This window comes from Taudactylus pleione, unplaced genomic scaffold (assembly GCF_031769625.1).
Source record: "Taudactylus pleione unplaced genomic scaffold, aTauple2 ptg000385l, whole genome shotgun sequence".
In the NCBI taxonomy this organism is placed as follows: domain Eukaryota; kingdom Metazoa; phylum Chordata; class Amphibia; order Anura; family Myobatrachidae; genus Taudactylus; species Taudactylus pleione.
In genome coordinates, this window is record NW_028284786.1 from 1,069,222 (window position 1) to 1,097,018 (window position 27,797).

The following is a 27,797-nucleotide window of genomic DNA, read 5'->3' on the forward strand; positions in this document are numbered from 1 at the left end:
GAAAAGTCTGTCATCGGCGATAATTTATCGCTGATGACGTAATTTCCGCCTGTTTCAATTATCCCAATATTAAATTTTAAAGACTTTTCGCAGGGCGAAAAGTCTTTGTAAAAAAAATGGGTATATGTTTTCTCCATGTAATACATGGTGAAAAACGTTCAGAATTGGGGTTTTGGGGTGCAGAATAAAAGAAAATAGCCTGAAGCCTTTTTAGTGTCCCCTAAAAGTCATCTGTGTCAAAAAACATTTTTAAAAAATCCTCAGGACACCCCAAAAAATGTACTTTCATTTTGGGGGTGAAAAAAAAAATATTGGGGAAAAAGTTTTAAACTACCAAAAATGAGTCAGGGGGGTTTCCCATGTATGCGGCTGGTAGCGGCAGGTGCATTTTCTAGAATGCAGCTGGTAGCGGCAGGTGCATTTTTGAAGAATTTAAAAAAATAACTTTAGGGACTTAAAAATAAGCTTGTACCCATTTTCATGTACCCCAAATTTGATAGGCATTGTTATTTTTACTCCCCAAAAAGAGCTAAGTGCTATTCTTCACTAGTTCTTCACAGGCGCATTTATGCACCTGCCACGGCTATGTAAAAACCCAGACTATCTTCAGCAGGCCAAATCGGGGGTACCCAAAGCGATTCCCCATGTCAGAACATCTTTTGGGGGGTGACAGCGTGATTTCCCCAAAAACAAACAGCACTTTTCGATACTTACCTTTCCACCGGGTCCAGTTTTCTGCGGATCCAAATTGAATACGGGGATAAGCGGGCACATGCCCAATACGTTATCCCTGCAAAAAACGGCGATGATGGCGAAAAGTCCAACCTCTGACTTTTCTCTTCAAATTGAATATGGCCCTAAAGAGGACACTGTGACTGTGCGTCATGCTGTTGCTGATACGTATTTCTACTTAAGCCTCTATAATTTATTCAATTTCTAGGTCTGAAAGGTTAAATTCCTTACTATACAAGCTAGCCTTCTATAGTTAGTCAGCATGAAACAGCATCCATGATAAAAGATACAAGCGATACACCATCTGCGTCAGTCCAGCAAGGAGATTTGTCAGTGATGCCACAGAGGCCCTCTTCCAAGCTCAAAAATGTATATGAATTAATGTTTTTTTTAATTACCATGATTTGTAACTTCAAGCATTTGTCAACATCAATTGATTGTAATAGGAGAAGTAACAGTATCAGCTACAATGTAGCTACATGAGATGGGCATCATCTATAGTGATGGGCTGTCTGGTAAAGCATAGCTGGTGCCATCATCAGCTGCCATGCTGCTGTCACATGATCACCTGCTGCTGTTTACTTTCAAAACTCTGAGTGGCAGTTGGGAGTCAGAGACAGTTGGACTGTCGGCAGGATGGCGTCACATCTGAAGGAAGCCAGGAGCTCAGAGGATGAGGAGTTTTCTATCTACAAGAGAAGAAAGAAGATGATGGCTTTGAAGAAAAGAAAGATATCTGACAGTTTGGAGGAGTCTTGGGCGATCAAGAAGGCCAAAAAGAGGATTTCCACCGAGTCTCGCACGAAAGGAAGGAAGAAGTGCCTGCATGTGGAAAACAGCTCTGATGATGGGAGCCAGGAATTTTTTTCTATGGATTATACCAGCCAAAAGAGTGATAAGAGGAGGAAGAGAGAGGATCAGATAGAAGAAATTGGCATAGACAGTGGAATGATTGCAGACAGGAAGAGAAGGAAAACATCTGGGGAGGTCATTCGCTTTGGTGACTCTAGAAGGAGACAGGAACGAGCAGGTATGGCCGTATCAATATATTAGACATGACAACCAGTAGACTAGAATAATACAAACCTTACAAGAAAACAACAAAAACAATCTGGACAGTTTAGACCACTCCCATTATCCACAATTACCACACCCATTTCCTATGAGAATCACACATCCAACAAATTATGTACCTTTTGCCTGGTGGTAAATATGATAACCTTTATGAAGTAATTATTCAATATTATCTGAGGTAATCATTTATGGCCATCACATGCAGTATAACAATATTAGGATTTGCAGCTGAAATTATGAATATAATTAGAAATATGTGTTTAATTTGGCTAAAAGTCTTCTTTATCTGTTATTTTCCATCTCTTGGGTCTCTAACTGCTTGCTCAAGTTAGCATGGTCCAAGACTACATCTACTGCCCCTAAAGGGAATGTAATCATGGGTCCCACTTAGGGGTAAGGCCAACCACTAGTGAGGTGATATACTGCCATTAGTGGGGTTGTGGTAATTCCAACGAGAATTTGCTTAAGTGTAGTATATAAAGAAAAAGAGTTTCATATATTCTATGAAAAAGAACCACAGTAATGAAATGTGCCTAATCAATAAACAACCTTAATTTATATGGATTAACATATGCATTAATAAATACCAAAAATTTACTTTGCTGTTCAAGGGACTACCTAGGACTGTCTGTTATTAGTCTTTTTTTTACGTAGATAATGATCTCTGTTGCTTTTCCTAAAAATATCACAGTTGGGGCTTTATTCAGCAAACAAATTTCTACTAAACAATGCGGATATGAGTGTTACCACATTTTTCAGTACTATTCCCAATATACAGCAAAGTGTTACCAGAGAAGATAACGCAATTATCTTCTCCATTAATACCAGCTCGCACAGTATCACACTGTAGAGCGGAAGCCATTGCTCCCTACAGCTCTTTAACATTTTTGCAACTCATCAAGCATCAAAACATTAAATAAAGGTGTAGACGCTTATTTTATATAATGTCATCTCAGAATAGTGTCATATGAAGAAAAATCCTTCTTTCAGCCTGAAAACAACCAGGATAGAGGGATCTTGTACAATCAGTCCCTGTAGCTGTTCCCAGCAGTATAATGACACAGATTTGTAAAAAATGCATTTATATATATATATATATATATATATAGATATATATATATATAGCTCATCCCTGAGCTTTTTCATATTGCGCCTCTTTATACACTCCTCTATAGAAACTCCAATTTGGAGATGGAGGAGCATGTTGGGAAGGTAAGCAGTATGTATTCAAGCCAGAGAAGCACTGGGAAGGCTACAACTGGCAGAAAAATGGGCGTGGTCACTTAAAAACGGGGCATGTCAATATGACACACCCCTTTATCGTAACTCTGACCATTCCTTTGCATATGCACCTTAACCCCAGTAGTGCCCCTTATACAGTACCCCCAGTATACAATGTCCCCAGTTGTGGTCAATCTTATGCAGGCCCATAGTAGTGCCCCTTTTACAGTACCCCCAGTAGTGGTCCCCCTTAAGCAGCCCCCCATTAGTTCCCCTTATACAGTACCCCCAGTATGCAATGCCCCAGTAGTGGACCCCCTTATGCAGCCCCTTATTAGTTCCTCTTATTCAGTGCCCCCAGTAGTGGTCCCCCTTATGCAGGACCCAGCAGCGATCCCCCTATACAGGGCACCCTGTAGTGGTTCTCCCTAATTAGTGCCCCCAGTAGTGGTCCCCTAGTAGTAAGCCCCTTATATAGTGCCCCCAGTAGTAGTCCCCAGTAGAGGTTCACCCTCCCGATGCAGTGCCCCCAGTAGTAGCCCCCCAGTAATGGTGTCCCCAGTAGTAGCAGCTCCTCCCGAGCAATGGTGCCCCCAGGAGTAGTAGCTCCCCCCCAGTAATGGTGCCCCCAGTAGTAGTAGGTCCCCCCCAGTAATGGTGTCCCCAGTACTAGTAGCTCCCCCCCAGTAATGGTGTCCCCAGTAGTAGTAGTCCCCCCCAGTAATGGTGTCCCCAGTAGTAGTAGCTCCCCCCCAGTAATGGTGTCCTCAGTAGTAGTGGCTCCCCCCCAGTAATGGTGTCCCCAGTAGTAGTAGCTCCCCCCCAGTAATGGTGCCCCCAGTAGCAGCTGCCCCCCAGTAATGGTGTCCCCAGTAGTAGTAGTCCCCCACAGTAATGGTGTCCTCAGTAGTATTAGCTCCCCCCCAGTAATGGTGTCCCCAGTAGTAGTGGCTACCCCCCAGTAATGATGTCCCCAGTAGTAGTAGCCCCCCCCCAGTAATGGTGCCCCCACTAGTAGCTATCCCCCCAGTAATGGTGTCCAATGCAAAACTAATCCATATGCACTGTCCATATGCAGCCCTGCAGCACCTCCACTCCAGTCCCTCCACACTACAGAATCCTATCTATGACACTTATCTATGACACCTGACCTTCCCTGGCTGGCAGTCCCAACCAGTCCATAGCATCTGACAGTCACTGAATGGCAGCGCAGCAGCTGACTGAAACACGCACTAACTGTGAGATGCGGTAAGCAAAATCAATTAATTTAATTAGTTTTGCATTGGATTTACATGTAGAATATTATGGGATATTATTTAAAACAAAAACACTGTGCTGCTACTGCCAAATATATATAATATAAAAAAATGGGTATAAGCAGAGGGTGGCTTTAAAATGGTCTATCTATCTCATATCTATCTATCTATCTATCTATCTCATATCTATCTATCTATCTATATATCTAACTATCTATCTCATACAGTCAGGTGCATAAATATTGGGACATTGACAGATTTTTCATATTTTGGCCTCTATTCACCACCACAATGGCTTTGAAATGAAACAAACAAGATGTGCTTTAACTGCAGACTTTCAGATTTAATTTGAGGGTAATTACATCCAAATCAGGTGAACGGTGTAGGAATTACAACGGTTTCTATATGTGCCTCCCACTTTTTAAGGGGCCAAAAGTAATGGGACAAACTAAACAATCCTAAATCTAACTTTTACTTTTTTATACTTTGTTGCAAATCCTTTGCAGGCAATTACAGCCTGAAGTCTGGAACGCATAGACGTCACCAGACGCTGGGTTTCATCCCTGGTGATGCTCTGCCACCTCTACTGCAAATGTCTTCAGTTCCTGCTTGTTCTTGGGGCATTTTCGTTTCAGTTTTGTCTTTATCAAGTGAATTGTATGCTCAATCGGATTCAGGTCAGGGGACTGATTTGGCCATTGCATAACATTCCACTTTTTAGCCTTAAAAAACTCTTTGGTTGCTTTTGCAGTATGCTTTGGGTCATTGTCCATCTGCACTGTGAAGCGCCGTCCAATGAGTTCTGAAGCATTTGACTGAATATGAGCATATAATATTGCCCGAAACACTCAGAATTCATTCTGCTGCTTTTGTCAGCAGTCACATCATCAATAAATACAAGGGAACCAGTTCCATTGGCAGTCATACATGCCCACGCCATGATACTAACACCACCATGCTTCACTGATGAGGTGGTATGTTTTGGATCATGAGAAGTTCCTTTCCTTCTCCATACTCTTCTCTTCCCATCACTCTGGTACAAGTTGATCTTTGTCTCATCTGTCCATAGGATGTTGTTCCAGAACTGTAATGGCTTTTTTAGATGTTGTTTGGCAAACTCTAATCTGGTCTTCCTGTTTTTGAGGCTCACCAATGGTTTACATCTTGTGGTAAACCCTCTATATACACTCTTGTGAAGTCTTCTCTTGATTGTTGACTTTGACACATATACACCTACCTCCTGGAGAGTGTTCTTGATTTGGCCAACTGTTGTGAAGGGGTTTTTCTTCACCAGGGAAATAATTCTTCTGTGATCCACTACAGTTGTTTTCCGTGGTCTTCCGGATCTTTTGGTGTTGCTGAGCTCTCCGGTGCGTTCTTTCTTTTTAAGAATGTTCCAAACAGTTGATTTGGCCACACCTAATGTTTTTGCTATCTCTCTGATGGGTTTGTTTTGATTTTTCAGCCTAATGATGGCTTGCTTCACTGATAGTGACAGCTCTTTGGATCTCATATTGAGAGTCGACAGCAACTGATTCCAAATGCAAATGTCACACCTAGAATCAACTCCAGACCTTTTACCTGCTTAATTGTTAATGAAATAACGAGGGAATAGCCCACACCTGTCGATAAAATAGCTTTTGAGTTGATAGTCCCATTACTTTTGGCCCCTTAAAAAGTGGGAGGCACATATAGAAGCCGTTGTAATTCCTACACTGTTCACCTGATTTGGATGTAATTACCCTCAAATTAAATCTGAAAGTCTGCAGTTAAAGCACATCTTGTTTGTTTCATTTCAAAGCCATTGTGGTGGTGAATAGAGGCCAAAATATGAAAACTCTGTCAATGTCCCAATATTTATGCACCTGACTGTATCTATCTGTCTCCTATATCTATCTATCTATCTATCTATCTATCTATCTATCTATCTATCTTTCTATCTGTCTATCGTGGGGTCCTGGGCAAGTTATAGATGATAATGTGGTTACTTCTACAACATATGACTTGCAGTAGTATGTGGCAATACAGGGGTGACAAAGGCTGATTGTCTCTGTAATATGTATGGGGGTATCTCTGTTCAGTGTATAGCTAATATATATATGGGGGTATCTCTGTTCAATGTATAGCTGTAACACGTGTTTTGGGAAATGCAGGGGAGATATGTGTGGGTGAGGGGGGTCGAGGGGGGCCCCCAGAGATATCAGTGTACCAGGCCGCAAGATTTCTGTTGGCGGCCCTGCCCATGGCTCAACTGAAGATATACCCTTAGTGACCTTCTGTAGCTTCTTTTCTGCTGTCATGTCCCCTCAATCTGTATATCCTCCCCCTCAACCTGATGGCCTTAGGTTATACTGTAGGTATGTGATTTATCCCTATGTTATTCATCTGCAGTCCTTTCACCTCTGCAGCTGCCTAGCACCACCTAGCCTTAAATTGCCCCACCAGCCATAATGCAATCACTATGAGGGGTATTCAATATGGGTGCGATAACATCGTTTTTGCGTTAATATTGCAATGATGAAGTCATTATCGCAGGTTTTACTTTTACACCCTATTCAATTTCAAAGACCTATCGCAGTTTTGACAAGTCTTTGATAAAAAACGGTGATAACTTTTCACCATTGAATAGGTGTCGAAAAAAAGTGCAGAATTGGGGTTTAGGGGTGCAGGCTTAAAAAAAATAGCCTGCACCCCTGAGATTGACATTTAAAAAAGAACTGTGTCAAAAAAAGTAAAAAAAAAAAAAACAGGGACACCCCAAAAAATGAATTTAAAAATTGGGTTGCAAAAAAAAAAAAAGGGAAACAATTGGGAAATAGGTTCAGGGCTATTCTGCAAGTATGCGGCAGGTGTTTTCTAGAATAGATTTATAGCGGCAGGTGCACAAATGCAGAATTTTAAAACAATTACTTTAGGGACACCAAAATTTGCTAGTACCCATTTTCATGTACCCCAAATTTGATGGGACAACTTAAAAAAATGAAAAAATATAACGTAAGTGCTCTTCTGCATCACTTCTTCAATGTCTGGAAAAAAACTCCTGCTGCGGCTATTTAAATCCCCGACTTTCAACTAATGGCTAAAACGGGGGTACCCATAGTGTTCCCCCATGTTTTTACAACTTTAGGGGGGTCTTACAATTATTTTAAGGAAAAATTCGTAACTTTACGCAAATCCAACTTGGGAGTTTCCCGTTTTCGTTAATTTTATTTTGAATACGGGGATAAGCGGGAGCGCGCACCATACCTTCACGCAGAAAAAAACTCCGATATGAAATGTTAACTTTGCCAGGGAAGTTAACCTTTCATATTGAATACCCCTCTAAGAGGGGTATTCAATATGAAACGTTAACTTCACTGCCGAAGTTAACGTTTCATATCGGAGTTTTTTTCTGCGTTAAAGTATCGGGCGCGCTCCCGCTTATCCCCATATTCAATATAAAATTATCGAAAACGGGAACCTCCGAAGTTGGATTTGCGTAAAGTTACGATTTTTTCCATAAAAAATTTGTAAGACCCCCCTAAAGTTGTAAAAACATGGGGGATCACTATGGGTACCCCCGTTTTAGCCTTTAAATGAAAGTCGGGGATTTAAATAGCCGCAGCAGGTGTTTTTTTCCCAACATTGAAGAAGTGTTGCAGAAGAGCACTTAGGTTATTTTTTTCATTTTTTTAAGTGGTCCCATCAAATTTGGGGTACATGAAAATGGGTACTAGCATATTTTGATGTCCCTAAAGTAAGTTTATTAAAAATTCTGCATTTGTGCACCTGCCGCTACTTTGCGCAATGAATAAAACACCTGCCCCATACTTGGGGACCCCACCAGAAATAATTTCGTTAGTTTGGTAATTTTTTTACATAATTTTTTTTTTTTTAACCCCCCCAAATTTTTTTTTTTTTGTAATGGTGTCCCGATTTTATGGGGACATTTTTTTTTAACATTTCCTTTTAAGGGGACATTCCCAAAACTACAGGCTATTTTTTATAAGCCTACACCCCCAAACCCCTATTCTGCATTTTTTTCACTTGCTATAGTGATTTGAAAAATTATCCCTGTTTTTTTAAAAATGCCACTTGACCCCATTTAAGGAAAAAAACGGGAATTTTCGGGAAATATGCCTGGGACCCCTAATGATGTCCAGACATGGGGGATCACTATGGGTAACCCCGTTTTTGCCTGCAAAAGAAAGTCGTGTTTTTAAATAGCTTTGCCAGGTGTTTTTTCCTGTCGCGGCTATTAGAAACCCCAACTTCCTTCAGTAGTTAAAAATGGGGGTACCCTAAGTGATCCCCCATATCTAGACATCATTAGGGGGGTCCCTAGAATATTTCCCGAAAATTCCCATTTTTGTTAACCTGTAAAAAAAATCTGTAAAAATTTAGAAAAAAAATGACATAATGTCCCCCTCCAGTAGCTAAACCAGCCCCAGGCTTGCCAGCCAGTGGTGGTTTCTAAAAATACGGGGATCAAAATGTGTAGGGTTCCACCGTATTTAGAAACCAACACCAGACTGCAGGGACAAGTGTTGGTTTTAAATATAGGGGGCAAAAACGACGTGGGGTACCCCCTATATTTAAGACCAGCACCAGACCCAACCGACCGGGGTGCAATGCCACAGCCCGGAGACCCAAACACCGGGGCTCCAGGTCCAAAGCATTACACCCCAAGTCGGTCAGCGCAAGCCGGTGATCTCGGGGGAGTCGGGGACCCCCCAAAAAAGGGTCCCCCCTCTCCCGAGCACCACAGGCTTACGCTGAAGCCTGGGGCTCATCCCCATACCCCTGGAGCGGTGGGTTTGGGGGTAATAGGGGGGCCAAATAATGTAAGACTATTGTACTTTACAGTGGAACTACAAGTGCCAGCATGCCTGCCATTTTGCACTTGTGGAACTACAAGTGCCAGCAGACATGCGGCACCTGTAATTTCACTGTAAAATAAATAGTTAAAAAAAGACAAAACACACACACCGTGATTAGTATAAGTTTATTACACACACCTACCCATTCACACATACTTACCTATACCAGAAGTTTCTGTCCCCTTGTCCAAGTAGAGATCCATGGTAGCTGGCCCTGCAAGGAAGATTTCATACTCACCTACATCCAGCGCTGGTCTCCGTAGTAGTCCATGGGATTTAAAAAAAAATAAATGAGTTACCCGATCCACGCTACTAGCTATGTGTATGTGTGTTGTCACACATACACATGGCTCCCGAATGGCCACTGCCGGCACCTCACGGGGCATTGCAGTCCCGTCAGCCAATCAGCGGCAGCGCTGACTGTAGCGCTGCCGCTGATAGGCTCCAGCTACTGACAGTTCCCACGTGGTCGAGTCACACCACGTGGGAACTGTCAGTTGCCGGAGCCAATCAGCGGGCGCTCTACAGTCAGCGCTGCCGCTGATTGGCTGACGGGACTGCAATGCCCCGTGAGGTGCCGGCAGTGGCCATTCGGGAGCCATGTGTATGTGTGACAACACACATACACATAGCTAGTAGCGTGGATCGGGTAACTCGTTTATTTTTTTTTAAATCCCATGGACTACTACGGAGACCAGCGCTGGATGTAGGTGAGTATGAAATCTTCCTTGCAGGGCCAGCTACCATGGATCTCTACTTGGACAAGGGGACAGAAACTTCTGGTATAGGTAAGTATGTGTGAATGGGTAGGTGTGTGTAATAAACTTATACTGGGCACGGTGTGTGTGTTTTGTCTTTTTTTAACTATTTATTTTACAGTGAAATTACAGGTGCCGCATGTCTGCTGGCACTTGTAGTTCCACAAGTGCAAAATGGCAGGCATGCTGGCACTTGTAGTTCCACTGTAAAGTACAATAGTTTTACATTATTTGGCCCCCCTATTACCCCCATACCCACCGCTCCAGGGGTATGGGGATGAGCCCCAGGCTGCAGCGTAAGCCTGTGGTGCTCGGGAGAGGGGGGACCCTTTTTTGGGGGGTCCCAGACTCCCCCGAGATCACCGGCTTACGCTGACCGACTTGGGGTGTAATGCTTTGGACCTGGAGCCCCGGTGATTGGGTCTCCGGGCTGTGGCATTGCACCCCGGTCGGTTGGATCTGGTGCTGGTCTTAAATATAGGGGGTACCCCACGTCGTTTTTGCCCCCTATATTTAAAACCAGCACTTGTCCCTGCAGCCTGGTGTTGGTTTCTAAAATACGGTGGAACCCTACACATTTTGTTCCCCATATTTTTAGAAACCACCACTGGCTGGCAAGCCTGGGGCTGGTTTGGCTTTTGGGGGGGGGACCTTATGTCATTTTTTTTCTAAATTTTTACACATTTTTTTAACAGGTTAACAAAAACGGGAATTTTCGGGAAATATTCTAGGGACCCCCCTAATGATGTGTAGACATGGGGGATCACTATGGGTACCCTCATTTTTAACTCCTAAAGGAAGTCTGGGTTTCTAATAGCAGCGGCAAGTGCATAAATGCGACTTTGAAGAAGGTGGTGCAGAAGAGCATTTAGAAATTTTTTTTGGGAAAAATAACTATGCCCAGCAAATTTGGGGTACTTGAAAATGGGGGTCAGCATATTTTAAAGTTGCTAAACATACTTGAAAAAATCGTGAAAAACCCACTTGCACAAGCAGCTGCAATGAAAAAAAACACCTGTGGCATACTTGGGGACCCCCCAGAGTCAAGTTCGCTTATTTTCAACTTTGTTCCCCAACATTTTTTTTTTGGCCCCCAAATTCCAAGTGCTTTTTTTGGGCTGTCCCGATTTTTTTTTTTTTTTTTACACAGATCGTTTCAAGGGGTCCTTCTGAAGGGTGCAGGCTATTTTTTTTAAGCCTGCACCCCTAAACCCCAATTCTGCACTTTTTTTCGACACCTATTCAATGGTGAAAACTTATCCCCGTTTTTTAACTTCGACTTTTCAAAAATGCGATGTCTCTGAAATTGAATACGGTGTAAAAGTAAAACCTGCGATAATGACGTCATACCTCCGATATTAACGCAAAAACGGACTTATCGCTCCCATATTGAATACCCCTGTATGTGTCCGAGGGAGGGGGTGATTAATCCTTCTAGATGGAAAATGCAGCATTTCCCTTTTATCATGCATTGTTAGGGGATATCGGGCATAGGGGACTAGATAATGATAACCACACCCAGTGCTGTTACATGGCTATGGAAATAGGATGCTTAATGTAAAGGGGCAGCAGGCATAATTACTATGAGAAAGAGATTGTGCTCTCCTGCATGGGCACCTTACAGCTGACTACAATAGGTATATGTTTACTACTGAAGAGTATGTGGTTTTATCCAGTTATTTACATATGGGGCAGGATTTAGTGCAGTAAATGGTTTGTCACAACTAAATCTCTGATATCTTGAATCATAGTTAACATGACCTATTCCATTAGATACAAAATGCTCTGCTCCTGGGGTCCCACCTAATGTATGATTGCAGTCACCTGTGCTGAACTAGGTAATTGATGAGACAGGTGTTTCAGCACAGGTGTCTGTAATCATAAATTAAGAGGGAAGTCCAGGAGCAGAGCATTTTATTCCTAATGGAATGGTCACTTTGGAGCATACTTACCGACTTTTCTGCAGGGGGCTTCGGGAGGGGGCTTCCAGGTCCGTCCAGCAGAGGGTGGGGGCGGTTTAGGTAGGCGGAGCGGGGGTGTGGCAACGCGATTGCATCATAGTGGCCCCAACCCCCACGCTTTAGAATGCTAATATTACTGGCATTATAAGGCAGGGGGCGGGGCTACGATGACGATGAGAATCGCATCATCGCACCCCCGGACTGCCCACTTTCGTGGGTTTGCGAGGTGCCGGAGGCCATTCCGGGGGACTTGCCTAGTCTTGCGGGGTGCCAGGAGCAGCACCCGATTATCGGGAGAGTTCCGGGAGAGTAGACAAGTATGCGTTGGAGGGTCTGAGTTAAGCTGTCAGTAACCCGGGTTATATGAATAAATAGCATAATACATTCTGTTTGCTGCAACAAACTTTGCTGCATCTGTAAAACCATAATCTTAGCATGATAACAGCTGACTGCATGCAGCTGGGTAATGATCATGTGTCTGGTTTTAAATGCAGAGTGCAATGCGAGTTGGCCATAATAGCTCCAGCATTGCATATATGGAACTAAGGGCCTGAAACAGCATGGATCGCAATTGCAACTGCATACGCATATCGGTCAATGGTGCATACTGCGCATGTGTATGCACCGCAGTGCGCATGTGAAGGTTAGCATTGCATTTACACACGCAGATAGAAAGCCATCGCAGAGTGAGTGATGGGATGTCAGTGTTTGGGGGTGGTGACGAGGGAGTGGTAAGAGAAACCCAGGTGTGCCTGTCCGTTTGAACGCCATTACATGGGTGTGCATACATTAGCTACTGTGACGACATATGCAGCCTGAGTACTCACTGCATGCAACGGAACCTGCAATTCCTGAGACAGGAAAGATTCAGTATATAGGAAAGATTCCTGGACTGCACACCCTGAATATATATATATATAATATGCAGCTGTGGCTGCTCTTAACTATTTCTTTTACACTTCACTTTTCCTATTATGGCAGTGCCCTAGGGTGGCTTAACTGGGCTAGTTTGGGGGTGTCCTGCGCTCTGGATTTGACCCCTAGTATGTTAGGGACCTACCCTAAAGAGGTTACCTGGATGTGGAGGGTAGGCCCATAACCTTGGCCGTGATTATGCTAAAAACCTCTATCGATTGCAAAATTTGATAGGTCAGACCTGCTGTAATTCTGTGTGAGGGGCTGATGTTACTCATTGTTACCGATTTATACGCAGGACTGAGAGGTATTATGGATGTGAGAAAGCGGTAGTGGGCGTCTCTATGCTGGCTGAGTGGTTGCAAACATTAGCATATTTCGCAGCAGAACTGCATGCATTATCACAGCTACGATCGCAATAGCGATCTATAATGAATCAGGCCCTAAATACAGATATCACCCACACGCTGAGTTGTATGCATCCTTGTGACTGGACTGCTACAATCTGTATGCTTGGCGTCATAGATGTCATTATTTTCAGTTCTCACTTGTGTCAGCCCTTTCCCTGGTGCAAGAGATCCTCCTGAATATACAGGTGTATTTACACATATGCACAATCCCTGCATAGCCCACAATTATGTGGAGATGCTCCTAATAAGCTATATCTACTTGTTACTCATAGAGGAAACAATTCCATTGTAAGATGTTTCATTGTAGTTCCAGGGAGTATTTTAAATGTCAATACCCTTTAGCCACAACAAAATGGAGCACAGCATACAATCTGACCTCTACATTAATGAAATACATGGGGTATAACTGAATACTTTATAGCGTTTTTTATGTATTTAGGTCTGTTTACTGTAATATGCTCCAACTTGAGTTGCTGCAACTCCACATACTATTGCATGTTACCAGGGCCGGCTCGAGGAGGTGTCACGCCCTGTGTGGAGAGGGAATACGATGCCCCTCACCCTGCGCTCGGTGAAGTCGTGAGCGCCCAAAAAGGAGGCATGGCCTAATTATCATAGACCATGCCCCCTAAGTGACACTAATTGGGGACGTGCCTGTATGGCACTTCTCCCATTTAACGTCAGGCCGGGGGCAAGCCCAGCACTCGTTCAGTAGCTGGGCTGCCCCCAGCCCTCTTCCTGCACTGAATTGTCCATTACTTTTCTATGGGGCCGGCACAGCTGCGGCGGTGGGAGTGTCCAACCTCCCGACCACCAGCGGGACCCTTCGGCCCGCGGGTTGAACAGCAGGGCAGTGCCCAAAAAACGGGACTGTCCCGCTGAGAATCGGGAAGATTGGCAGGGGTACGCCCTCAATGGGGTGGCGCCCCTGTTTGACTGCAATGGTTGAACATGCCTCGTGCCAGCCCTGCATGTTGCTTTAGCCTTGACTTCTCATCTTGTGCTAATCCCTACTAACTACAATAGGTGCAAGGGGTACACCTGCTTTAGGACCCAGTGCTGAGGAGGGCTGATCTACCTTGTCAAAGTTATATGTGTTATATTTTTTACCATTGGGCAGTCTCGGACTGGAGCATGAAGGGCCCACCGGGGGAATGCAGTGATAGGGGCCCATATTTGGGGTTGTGGCCAGCCTCCACAGAGACTTGGCTAACCATTAAGAGTGCATGGTCTGGGTCCCTTGAATAATCTATATAGTAAATACTGCTAATGCATGCAAGATAATGTACAAGATTAATAACAGCAATGCATTGTAGAAAATACATCATAGTTCTGTGCAGTATAATTTAACATATGTATAATTAATAATTCAAGTGTACATTCTGGAACCTGAGCACTAGAGAAGAGGGTAGGCCCTTGGGCAGTGGGGCCCACCAGGGGTTTCCCCTGTACCCCTGGAGGCCAGTAATACACTGCCATTGGGTGCTACATAGGGGCCTTCTCAAACTTTTGCTATGGGGTCTTCAAATACCTACCTGACCCCACCTAGAGTTTATATGACGAAGGCCCCTGGCAAAATAAGGGACTAGCACTCCTCCCTCACAGTTATAGTACATTATTCCTACACAACATAATGTATAAAGTGCAATATAGCCCACAGGGGACAATTGTGCCTTCACATTGCCATTAATAAATAACACATATTCTAGAGACAACCAGGGTTACAGAGAGTTTTCAGGCATGCAGTTGTATGGGGATACGGGAAGTTACACACTGCGCAGCAGCACAGGCGCATTGTCAGGACTTGGGGCAGTCAGCACAGAATACCGGCGGTGCGAGTGATCACGGTATACAGCGCTCACTGCTCAGTCATTTCACATCTCCCATTCTGAGACCAACATAATAAACATAACCACTGTTGATCCCATGTAGCCATCCCCAATAAATAAATATACCTTCCATCCTATAAAGCCCATAATAACATCAATATTTAATAAATATCCCTCATCCCCACCTTAAATGAATAGACATTGCCAAGATGCCACTATTATATTAATATCCCTCATCATTAAATGAACAGTTCCCATCCACTGCTAAATGATTACCCCACCACACCAATAAATTAATAGCCCAGCCCACATCCCCATTACATTAAATAATAATATCTCCACACTAATAAATAGCCAAGTCCTCTATCCAATAACATTAAATTACTAACCCACATAATAATAATAAAATTAATAGCTCAGTCTCCTGCTTAAAAACAGTCTTCCTGCAGCCTGAGCTCAAGGGGCTCAGGGATGCTGTGTATTCTGGTCTCTCCCCATTTACATGCACTGCTCACCTGGCCAGCCCCGCAGGATTGCCCACTCACTGCTGCTGCTGGCTTTTTGCAGGGCTGATAAGTGTAAGTAAAATTATGTTTTGTACAGTTATAAAAATGGTGTATGTATATATATATATATATATATATATTATATACACACACACTATATATCACTATAAAGTTTTTTTTACCTGTATAAAACTCTTCTTTTAAATTGTTCCAAAACTTATTGATTTATTAAATAATCAAATTATGTAAATAAGAACTATTACCCTTATTCAGTATAATGTCATTAATAATCTACATATTTATTAATTGTGTTTTACCAAATCAGGTGTAAATAGTTATTTACATAATTTGATCATTTAAAAAAAAAATCAACAATTTTGGGGTCATATTTGTAAAATATTAGCCAATTAAATTGTTAAGCAATGGGGCCCACTGAGGATATCCCAGATACACTGATGGTGAGCCCATCCAGCTATTATACAAATAATATTAAGCAACTGACCGGCACAAGGTGATGCAATATGACACCAGCCTGAGGTGCAAATACCCCTCCACAGCCCATCTCTGACCATTTTTCCAACAGTAGCAATTGATGACCCACTTTCCTCTGTATGGCTGAGTTTATGTGCTCTCTCTGTACACAACAGTATTCTGACTGCATTACAGTTACATAATGGTGTAATACAATACAATAATGTACATGCATTTTACATGTGCCTCTAAGAGCTCTATTTACTACAATCTGCATTGGGAATGCAGATTGTAGTGTGATATTACTCCGGTCAGCTGACATCCCATACTGCACTGGGACCCAGTCACCTGATGACCGGGCCGCAGTGCAGTAAGGGAGACCAGCTGACCAGAGGGAGGACATCAACGGAGCCCCAAACTCCGGTCCCTGGACTCAGGTAAGTACATTTTTTTTTCTTCCTTTCTTTTTTTTTGCAGTGTATCAGCGTGTGGTCTGTTTAGACCACACAGCTGATCACTGGGGCCGTCTCCGGGCTCTGCTCTGCATGTTAGAGCGGAGCAGGAGTCCGGTAACCGGAGGAGACCCTGGATAATGCCACCTCCAGGTGGCGTTATTATCACAGGGCCTCCCCAGGTATATTTTTCACAATTTATTTTTAGTAACTTGCACACAAAATCGCATTTCCCATTCCAATTATGGGAAATGCGATCTGATTACTAAAAATAAGTGATACGTAGGGGTTGGAGTAGAATTTTACGAATTGTACTCCAATTTCCCTGTAGTAACTTTAGGTGAAACTAAAATATTGTGAAAAGGGTGTGAAAACACCCTTTTTCACTTAATTTTAGTAAAACTAATGATAATAAATAGAGCCCTAACTCTGAATAGTAAATGTTACATTGTTCACTTTTTTATCCCTTTAAGGAGGAAGTGGTGTTCAGGAAGCTGCTCCTGGAGAAACAGTCTCTACATACATCAAGAGGCTGTCCTTCTGCCATCTACTGGGCCAGGGCAGCTTTGGGAAGGTAAGTCATGTGACTGTGGTTACATAACTCAGGTAACAACTGTGTGACTCAGACATTGTAGTAAAGGAGGCATCATGAATATATTATCATTGTCACTCCATGTACGTCATTAAGCATCACCATAAAGCAGTGTGGCAGGGCCAGATTAAGGCTTGTGGGGGCCCCTTAAATTGCGGGGGCCCCTTCAAGCCACATGGAGCTTCCCCCCTTCCCCCTAAGCCTCCTGCCCTCCTACCCCCAAAGACTCTGCCGCTGACTTATCTGAGTGACGGCGTGCGGGCGTGACCTCCTCCAGGCAGAGCTGCTGCCTGGTCCTCCAATCGACGTCACGAACGTAATGTGTCACGTGGCGCCGGTGAGAAGAAGACTCGGGAGCCACTTTGAGCTGTATGCAGCGGCACTGTCACTGGACACCTGTTCTCGGCAGGGTCACACTGATCCAGTGTAGGGGCCCCTCCGTGTGTGGGGCCCAGGGACAACCACCCCGTCACCCCCCCCCCCCCTTAATCCGGCCCTGCAGTGGGGGCAGGACTTAATGGCACTATTACCCTCAGTCACATCATTAATCTGGGAATATTCTGGATTCTCATTCCAGGAAAGTAGCCGGGTAGGCCTTACTCCTGTGCTGGCTGACTGCATATTACTATTGTCATTTACAGAAACATCATCCACAGTCTACTCTTATAGAATCAAATAATATGTAAAAATGACATTTTTTTTTACTTTAATGACACTGGAAATACAATATACCGCTAACCTCTAAAGATATGGAGCTACCTGGATGCGTATGGAGGTAATAAAATGTAAGTAGAAATATGATTGTGTGTGTATGCCTCTATCACCTGTAGGTCCTGCTGGCTGAGGACTCTCTGACTGGTCAGCGATTGGCAGTGAAGGTCATCAGGAAGAGAAATCTGCTATTGAAGGACCCGGAGCTGGTGTTTGTGGAGCGCAGGGTGCTAGAGGTTGCGTCTGGTAGTGCCTTCCTCATCCATGGTCACCTTGCCTTCCAGACCACGGTACAGTGTATTTCTTATTAGTCAAGGATCATTAGTTGGGATTCTTTATTTATATTTACACATCTAACATATACAGGATTCATCTCTTCTTGGGTAATAATGTTACTATGAGCCAGTTCGCTCACTTGGAGTTGTTGCCATGTTCTCCTAATAAAATGTATTATATGACTATTGTGTGTGTCCAATGAAACAGAACCATCTATTTCTGGGTCTGGAATACGCGAGTGGCGGGGACTTATACCAGTTCCTGCAGAGGAAAGGCCGCTTGGACATCACCAGCGCAACGTAAGCACCTCAAATACAACAGACATGTACTGAAATGAACTGTAACAGTGTGTGCACAGATAGGGACAGTATAAGGGTTGTACACCTTTTGTAAATTCCCCTTAATATTTCCTACCCCTACACCTTTACCCAAAGCTGGGATGCTAGATGGCCCAGCAGCTAACATTACTGGGGTACCTTGTCCTTATCAATAGAGCTTGTTTAAGATAATAATACTCAGTTTTGAGCTGCATTACATCTGCATTGAAATGAGTTAGACTTAAATAAAATGCAGACTTTAATGTACATGCCCCCATCCCATACACCTGGGCCATCCTCTCCAGAGAATGGCAAATGTTCAATGTAATCTTTTCATTAAGGTACGGTCTGATCACCTTAATTAAGTCTTTATGTGGAATGTGAGTATGGATAGAATAACATGCAGGGGCACAGAGAGAAGGGGGAGCAGATACTAATTACCGGGACCTGGACTTGTTTGAGGGGCTTGGCAGGGTGCCTGGGCCAGCTGTCGAGGGGGATAAACACCCCCCTTTGCAGGTGCACATAGTATTTTCCACTAATTTTTTTCAGGGGGATTTGACCACACCCCCTATATATCACCTGGTCCCACCATTGTCTTGATAGCCCTGCTAACATATGGCCTATTAGATCATGGAATGTCTTGCATATATGTCAATGTGCTGATCATGTGGGGGCATAGTTGTGAGAATGTGTCAGTGATAATAGGGTGTCATGTGACAGGGGCAGTGTTATGACATGAGGGGGTAAGTGGGAATATCAGGTTTTCTACCTTTCTCTAATGTCAACAAGTTACAGTCATTTCCTCTCTTTAAGGTTCTACGCAGCTGAGATCACATGTGGTGTACAACACCTGCACTCTAAGGGTGTCATCCATCGGTAATTATACTAATAATTCCAATTTCATACATAATCAGGTCACAGTGATGTGCACTTTCTTATTATGCTTAAAGTAAGAACTGAAATCACTGTAATCACTAGGTGGCGCTGTCTGCAAAATGTGACTCCTGTAATACTACTGGTAATTCATGTACAGTATATATTTCTCACTAGACAAAACAGTTCTCATTTATTATAAATCTTTCTTTTTAGAGACCTAAAGCCAGATAACATCCTGATGGCAGAGTCTGGTCATCTGAAAATTGCTGATTTCGGCCTGGCAATCGATAACATCTTTGGTGACCAGACAGCCACAGCATACGCTGGAACCCCTGGATATATGGCACCAGAGGTGAGGGGTATAATATATTATTACTATCAGCAGCATATGCTCCGGCTTACGCCTGGCAGATGTCACATACACTTATTACATTATTAATCAATGTTTTTTGCCATTTGTTTTGACTGCAAAATACAGTGTATACATCACTTTTAGGCATAAAATGTAAAAATCTTTTCTAAAACATAGAAAAAACTCTCCATATGGAGAAAAAAATGGTTACACCACACACAAATAAAACATTATGACCATTCCTAGTCACGGTTGTGACGTTTTTAGCCACTTTAAGCAATTTGCGGCAAAGACTCAGCTAATAGAATGCTACCCAAAGTGTTACCTACTGACAGAGGTGGGATGATAATAGCAAAGAACTAGTGCCAATGAGACACAGACACATGCATATAGTAGATAATGATAGAGTAACAATGTGCTATAATATCTCTCTTATGGTAGATGCTGGCAGGAGAGGAGTACAACGCTGGAGTGGATTGGTATTCATTTGGTGTCATCATTAATGAAATGATTACCGGAACCCGTCGCTTCCATCCCAGACGGTTCCACGAGGCAGAAGCTGTGGCTAAAGACATCATTAAGCAGCTCCTGTGTAAAAATCCATCCAGGCGTTTGGGAGTCACCGGAAACATCCGCCAGCATCCTTTGTTCCAGCGTATGGATTGGGTCTCGCTGGAAGCCCTTAGACTCCCACCACCACATGTCCCTGACCCAGTAAGTATAGGAAAAAAAGCAGTTTTGCACAATTAATGCATTTAAAGATAATAAGGGTCATTTACAAATATAATAAAAAGATGAAAGTCAACTATCATTTTATGATGAGAGGACATCGCTCAGCCTATCCACATGGTGATCACTGTGGCATTACCTGCTTTATTTAGCTAGTGAAATAAATGCAATCACATTGCACCCATATGTAGTAAGTGATTTCATGTACATTATTATATTGAGTCCAGCCACTGCCAACATGGAACTCCGGAGAGCTAAGTATTGAACATGGGTGCAGGGTGTATGGTCAGGGTAGCTACTAGGGGGGCACGTGCCCTTGACGCTGGTCTTGGGGGCACTGAGAACAAGCTGTTGAGCGGGGGCCTAGGTACCTGGCTGTTAGTGTGGGTTTGGAGCCACACGCCAGGACTGGCAGGCAGCCGCCCGCTGCCCTGCAGAGACACAGAGCTGCAATCATTCTCTTGTAGCGCCAATTGAGAGCCAATCAGAACTCATGGGCCAGCTGCAAATCAGCAGCGGCTGCCAGTCTGCAAGTTCTAATTTGCCCGTGACCGGTATCGCATTAGAATGATGGTGGTGTTTGTCTCTCAAGGGCTGTGGACGGTTGCCTGCCAATGCAGGCATGTGGCCCCAAATCCTTAGCTGGAAAGCAAGCTTGCCAATGCGGCGTGCAGCTCCAAATTTTAGGGTGAGAGGCTTCAAATCCTGGGAACAAGGTGAGAGGCTTCGGGGAAGGAAGGGGGATATAAATGTGCAAGGTGCATTATGGTGGGTTAATGTGTAAAGGGTATTACTGTGGCATAATGTGTAAGAGGGTATTATTATGGCATAATGTGTAAGGGGCATTACTGTGGCATAATGTGTAAGGGGTATTAAGGTGGCTTAATGTTTAAGGGGCATTACTGTGGCATAATGTGTAAGGGGCATTAGTGTGACATAATATGTTGTAAGGGACATTACTGTGGTATAATGTGTTGTGGGCGTTACTGTGTGGCGTAATGTAATACATGAAACAACACAATTTTTTCAGGAGTGCACATGCATTGCACGTAAAAAAATGTCTTCTTTGTTGTTTTTTTTGGGGGGAGGGGCCAAATTACTGCCTTCCCGCGGGTGTGAAAAATCCTAGTTTTTGGCCCTGGTATGGTTTGGGCGCCAGTAGACTTTGCAGCCTACAATATATGCACCGCACACCCCGCACCCTTTATAGAGAGGCAGAACCACACTACATTAGTCTGTGCTATCAGCGGATCCATAGATACATGTCACATCTTACTTTTTTCTAACACTTTTAGCTTTTATGAATTTGAAATCAGATTTGAGTACATGGATGTTTATTTGTCTCTTCTTCCTGTAGCCCACCATTGAACACAGCTCCAGAGGATGTAACATCGAGGAGATGGAAGCAGCAGAGGCTCAGATAACACCACTGAGCTCAATGGACCAGGAGCTGTTCAGAGGGTTCTCATATGTGGGCTCCAACTGGAGGACCATCCCCAGAACACCAGCCTTCCAACTGCATGGAGCGAGATGGCCTAACACCTGGAAGATGGTTATGGAACGAAGAGATGGTTTTAAGCTGATGGTTTTCGTATTCATGTTTATATTGTATGTGTATATTCTCTTTATAAGTTAAGAGTATAATTTTAACACATTTTCTTTTCTATTCTTCTGAGGTCACCTCTGAGGATGTGCTCTACAGATTATGCCACCACCTCCCAGCAGGAATAGTTTAGACTTCTCGCTGGATGAAGAAGGTAAATTCTAAGAGGGTGACTTATACATCTCAGGGCTCATGTCTGTCACTCAGCAAATCAGTTGATTGATGCTGGTGATAATATTGAACTTTGAGGTTTTATAGTCAGCTCCTCTATGAAAGTGTCTTAATTATTAGATTCATACACAGCCATGGTTGTTCATGAGATCTCTGTTGGCATTTTAATATAGAGTACCCCATACTTCAATCTCTGTAATTCAAAATCAGGCCCCATATCTCTGATGACATTATAATGTAAAATATTCCCCTCCTTACCAATCTCTGCAATAATGCTAAATGAGACCGTAGATCTCTAGCAGCACAATATAATATACATAATATAATACAGCATAATATAATTTAAATCTACCTTCTATATAATATAATATAAAATGAGATCTCTGAAGTAATTATGAGACTGAGCCAGCGCCGTTTCTAGAGAGGAGGGGGCCCGTGTGCAGTCTCCGACATAGGCCCCTTCCTCTCCGCCCGGCGGCCGGCAGTGCACTGAGCTGTGCGCGGCCAGCGCTGGAGGTATAGACTCTGGGCACTGCAGAGGCGGCCATTTTCCCTGTACTGCGCATGCGCAAACAACAGGAAAATGGCCACCGTGGTCGTTTTACAGCGCAGGACCCCCGCACTGATGTGCGACTCTGGAGAGGTACGTAATATTATGGGTGCAGGGTGTGCAGTGCGTTGCCCCCTTTGACCCAGGGGCCCATGTTCCCCGCACAGCCTGCACCCATTATAGATACGCCCCTGGACTGAGGGCCTGATTCAGAGCTGGAATTTGTGGACGGTCGTTCAGAAAAAGGGGCTGGCTATTTAAATTGAGCGCTCGCTCTTTGCGGTCTGTTGACGCCTCTATGTCTGAGCGAGCGAACAAAACATGCGCTCGCTATTTTGTAAAGACGCCCCTTGGCCGCTCGCATCATACGTCATCTCCGCTATTTATTAGATTAATCGAGTACATCGAAAGGCGTATGAACTGCTCGCTATTCTTCTGGTAGCATTTTCCTACCGCAATCATGCGAGCAGTTCAGACTAAAAGACAACCAAGTGACGTGGTCGATGACGCTGCTTTGTTAATTATGCACACCCTTAAAATGCCCGTTTTGACCATATGGCACGCCTGCGTTCGGATCTCCACTCCCAGTTTTCAAGCACCTTCCCCTGTTACCACCCACAAATGCCTCATCATGTCACTCAAATTAGCAGGCATTCGCTATTTTGTGAGCAGACGATTTCCGACCGCACTGACTGGTTGGCGCATGCGCATTACAACCCATATGCATGCGCAGATGTGTGAACATCACTCGGAGCGAACGAGCGCCCGCTTACGAGCGGCTCTGAATCAGGCCCTGAGCCCACTTCCAAAAGTTTATTGGTATAATTATTATGAAATTAGATCACATATCTGTAGGGTGAAACAATTAAATAACTTACCCCTCCTGTGGTGTCTTGCTGTCTGTCTGTGCACTGTACAGGCCATGTGACAGCAGCCTGCACTCTGATTAGTGGATAGTTTCAGACATTCACTAATTAAAGTATGGAGACCTCCAGCTACTCCATCTTGTGAATGACCAGCACCATCCACCAATCAGTTTGCTACTGTGTAAGAAGATCTCATACCCAGTTACTGTGCAGCCACACAATGTATGACTGAACTTGGGGAAGGGGATGGCCTATCCCATTTGGTAACGCGCCTGCTGTCTATGTGATATTAGGTAATGCAGGATAGGGAATATATTAACTCACATACTGATTAAATAAGTAAATGAACAATAACATCCTGTGCATCCCTTGTTTCATCATATAGGGGCCTATTCATCATCACTTAATTTCTATAAAAGCAGGGGAAAATGAACATTTTCACCTGCAATTGTAGAAATTAAGTTATCGGGCCATTCATCAAGAAGGTATCCGTGATATCTCCTGCTTACCTTCCTCTCGCTGAATGGGCCACTGTCCCCATACACTAGTATGGGGTCAGAATTAATCAAGCTCCGAAAATACAATATTTTCAAGGCTTGAGTGCAGGAGTATTCGCCATCTTTAGATGACAAGTGCTCTGGCTCCGGGCTCGCAACCTACTCCTTCCTATGGGAAGGAGTCCCGTATAGCGAAGAGGGTTCTTTCGGATCCCTCCACCCCTGTCCGACTCCTTCCTCTAGACGACGGGGCTCTTGTGCGCATGCGTGACCTGTAGGTTACGCATGTGCACTTGTCTCACTGCTCTGAAAGGAACAGTGAAACAGTTCGGGGAGACAGCTGATTTTCGGATAAGCTGTCTCCACGCTTGCATCGAGTTAGAATGTTAATTATCGGGGTCGGAATCCCGATAATTAATATCATGAATAGTCACAATATGAGAGATCTAATGATGAGGGTGCTGGGTATAGAAATAAGACATATTGGCAGGAGATGACAATGCATGTTGGAGACCTTCTGCATCCATAGTGCAGGATCACACAGCAACAAACAGAATAAGATACTGTAGTGTGTGTGTTTTTTACCATAGAAAACACACATTAAAGTCTTACTTTTTTTTTTGTTATTACACAGCACTTCAGAACCATGATGAAGAAAAGAAGAACATGTTTATGTTTTTAGAATTTTTAAAACATGTTTATATTTTTTGTATTTTTACATTTTCTACAAATAATTTAGATACATTAGATGTTATTACTATTATTATTATTTAATTGTTATTACTATTATTATTCCTATTATTTTTATTATCATTTGAACTATTATTACTACTATTATTATTGCTAAGGGGAAGGGTTAAGGGGAGATTTAATCGGGGATAGATGAGTTAGGATGGAACTAATATTATTAATAATAATAATAATAATAATAATAAAAAAGAAACATCAAAGGTGTGTGACTGGCCGGCTATATAGGGGAGGTGGAGGCCGAGTTTTATTATTATTATTATTATTATTATTATTATTATCATTACTTCTACTACTATGGCTATTATTGCTAAAGGGAGGGCTTAAGGGGAGAGTTAATAGGGGAGAGAGGAGTTAGGGGAGACCAGGGGAGAAGAGAGATTATTTAAACTAATAACAATAATTATAATAATAATAAACATCAAAGGAGTGTGACAGGCCGGCTATTTAGGGGCGGTGGAGGCCGGGTTTTATTATTATTATTATTATTATTACTACTGCTAATTTTGCTATAGGGAGGGGTTAAGGGGAGAGTGAATAGGGGAGAGAGGAGTTAGGGGGGACCAGGGGAGAAGAGAGATTATTTAAACTAATATCAATGATTATAATAATAATAAACATCAAAGGAGTTTGACTTGCCGACTATTTAGGGGAGGTGGAGGCCGGGTTTTATTATTATTATTATCATTACTTCTACTACTATGGCTATTATTGCTAAAGGGAGGGCTTAAGGGGAGAGTTAATAGGGGAGAGAGGAGTTATGGGGGACCAGGGGAGAAGAGAGATCATTTAAACTAATCACAATAATAATAGTAAACATTAAAGGAGTGTGACTGGTCGGCTATATAGGGGTGGTGGAGACCGAGTTTTATTATTGTTATTATTTTAATTATTACTACTACTGCTATTATTGCTGAAGGAAGGGTTTAAGGAGAGAGTGAATAGTGGAGAGAGGAGGTAGGGGGGCCAGGGGAGAAGAGAGATTATTTAAACTAATAATAATTCTAATAATAATAAATATCAAAGGAGTGTGACTGGCCGGCTATTTAGGGGTGGTGGAGGCCGGGTTTTATTATTATTACTATTACTACTGCTATTATTGCTGAAGGAGGGGTTTAAGGGGAGAGTGAATAGGGGAGAGAGGAGTTAGGGGAGACCAGGGGAGGAGAGATTATTTAAGCTAATAATAATTATAATAATAATAAACATCAAAGGAGTGTGTGACAGGCCGGCTATTTAGGGGAGGTGGAGGCCGGGTTTTATTATTATTATTATTATTATTATTATTACTACTACTAATGCTATTATTGCTGAAGGGAGGGGTTAAAGGGAGAATAAATAGGGCAGAGAGAAGTTAGGGGGTCCAGGGGAGAAGAGAGATTATTTAAACTAATAACTATAATAATAATAATAATAATAATAATAATAATAATAATAAATATCAAAGGCGTGTGACTGGCCGGCTATTTAGGGGTGGTGGAGGCCGGGTTTTAACTAAAACATGGTAAATATGTGTCCATATAAAAATAAAACCTACAGTTTGTGTTTTAGTTATTTACAAAAAAAATTGACAGTACATATCTCTGTTACTGTCATTATTGTTATTACTATTATTATTGCAATTATTATTGTTAGCATATGAAAGAAATATGACCTAATGTTAAGGGTAGATTGAATAGGAGAGAGATGAGTTAGGGGGACCAATGGAAAAGAGAGAAGAACTTGGATTTGTTCCCTATGATGGAGTAAAAGGAGTAATAGCTAGAGGGAGAAGAAGTAGGATAGGAGACAGGGTTAGAAGGTGGCAGGTAGAGATTTCCTATCTGATAGATTCTATGTTGGAGGTGAATAGATGACAAAGTCAGAGGCAGATAGAGGAGGAGATATAGGCAGATAGGGAAGGAGATATAGGAGTGGGGGAGGGCAGAGAAGGTGGTGATGAGACACTGGTAGTTGGAGGATTTGGAGGAGATGAAAGCCTTGAAGAACACACCATCACCTGGTTGAGTGAGTAGAAAAGAGCTCACCGTAGTAGAGAGCTTTTTGAGAAAGCCAGGTTTAGTGATGTTGAGGAGGAAGATGAATAGGTCATTAATGGGGGCCATTTTATTATTAACTACAAGTTTAAAATGTGTTATTTCCAGTATATAAACTTGCTATTAAAACTAATAATAATAATTATAATAATAATAACAGTATCAAAGGAGTGTGACTGGCCGGCTATTTAGGGGTGGTGGAGGCCGGATTAAATAAAACATGGTATTATAAAACAGTTTGTATTACACTTTTTTTTAATTGACAGTACAAATCAGTGTTACTGTTATTATTATTATTATTATTATTATTATTATTATTATTATTATTATTATCTGAAAGAAATAGTACTTAACATTAAGGACCGTATTCAATTGCCGGCGAAAAGTCCCAGACTTTTGGCATGCCTGAGATTTCTCCGTCATCGCTTGCTTTGCCTCCGGAAAAGTATCGCGCTTGTTACCACTTTTCGCCCTATTCAATCGCAAAATATGCGAGAACGCATCCTGGCAAAACTCAAATCGTCGAAAAGTCCTTTCAGAAATGGGGAAATCATCCTGGCACCCCCCAAAAGATGCACTGACATGGGGGATCACTATGGATCCCCCCGAATAGCCCTGCTGAAGGTATTTGGAGTGCTTAAATGCTCTCAATTAGTGCTATTTAGCGTCTTTGCATAAGTGGTGAAGAATAGCATCATAAGGTTTTTAAGGAGAAAATAAGCAGTCCCTACAAATTTGGGGTACATGAAAATGGGTGCAAGCATGGTTAATAATCGCTAGAGTGCGTTTTTCAAAAAATATAAAAAATGCACCTTCAGCAAACATCTGCAATCCAAAAAACACATGGGGAATACTTGGGGGACCCCCTGGAGTCTATTACACTAGTTATTAAGTTTGTCCCCCAAATTTAGTTTTTTTCGCCCCCAAAACAAAATAATTTTTAAGCTTTTTTGGACACAGTTTACCTTTGAGGGACTGTCCCAAGGCTGAAGGTGTGCTCCAGCAACTTTGCACCCCAAACCCCCAA

The 27,797-nt window shown here is 42.9% G+C and overlaps 1 protein-coding gene across 1 annotated transcript; it reads left to right on the forward strand.

The window, feature by feature from the left end:
• The first annotated feature begins 1,368 nt into the window (after nt 1-1,368).
• LOC148507774 (protein kinase C delta type-like) lies at nt 1,369-24,872 on the forward strand. The gene is made up of 9 exons (XM_088445613.1): nt 1,369-1,762; nt 16,918-17,018; nt 17,867-18,037; nt 18,231-18,322; nt 19,157-19,219; nt 19,433-19,571; nt 20,013-20,285; nt 21,658-22,057; nt 24,622-24,872. The coding sequence occupies exons 1-8, from the start codon at nt 1,369-1,371 to the stop codon at nt 21,934-21,936; spliced, it is 1,512 nt and encodes a 503-aa protein (XP_088301739.1). The 3' UTR covers nt 21,937-22,057; nt 24,622-24,872.
• Nucleotides 24,873-27,797: the final 2,925 nt, after the last annotated feature.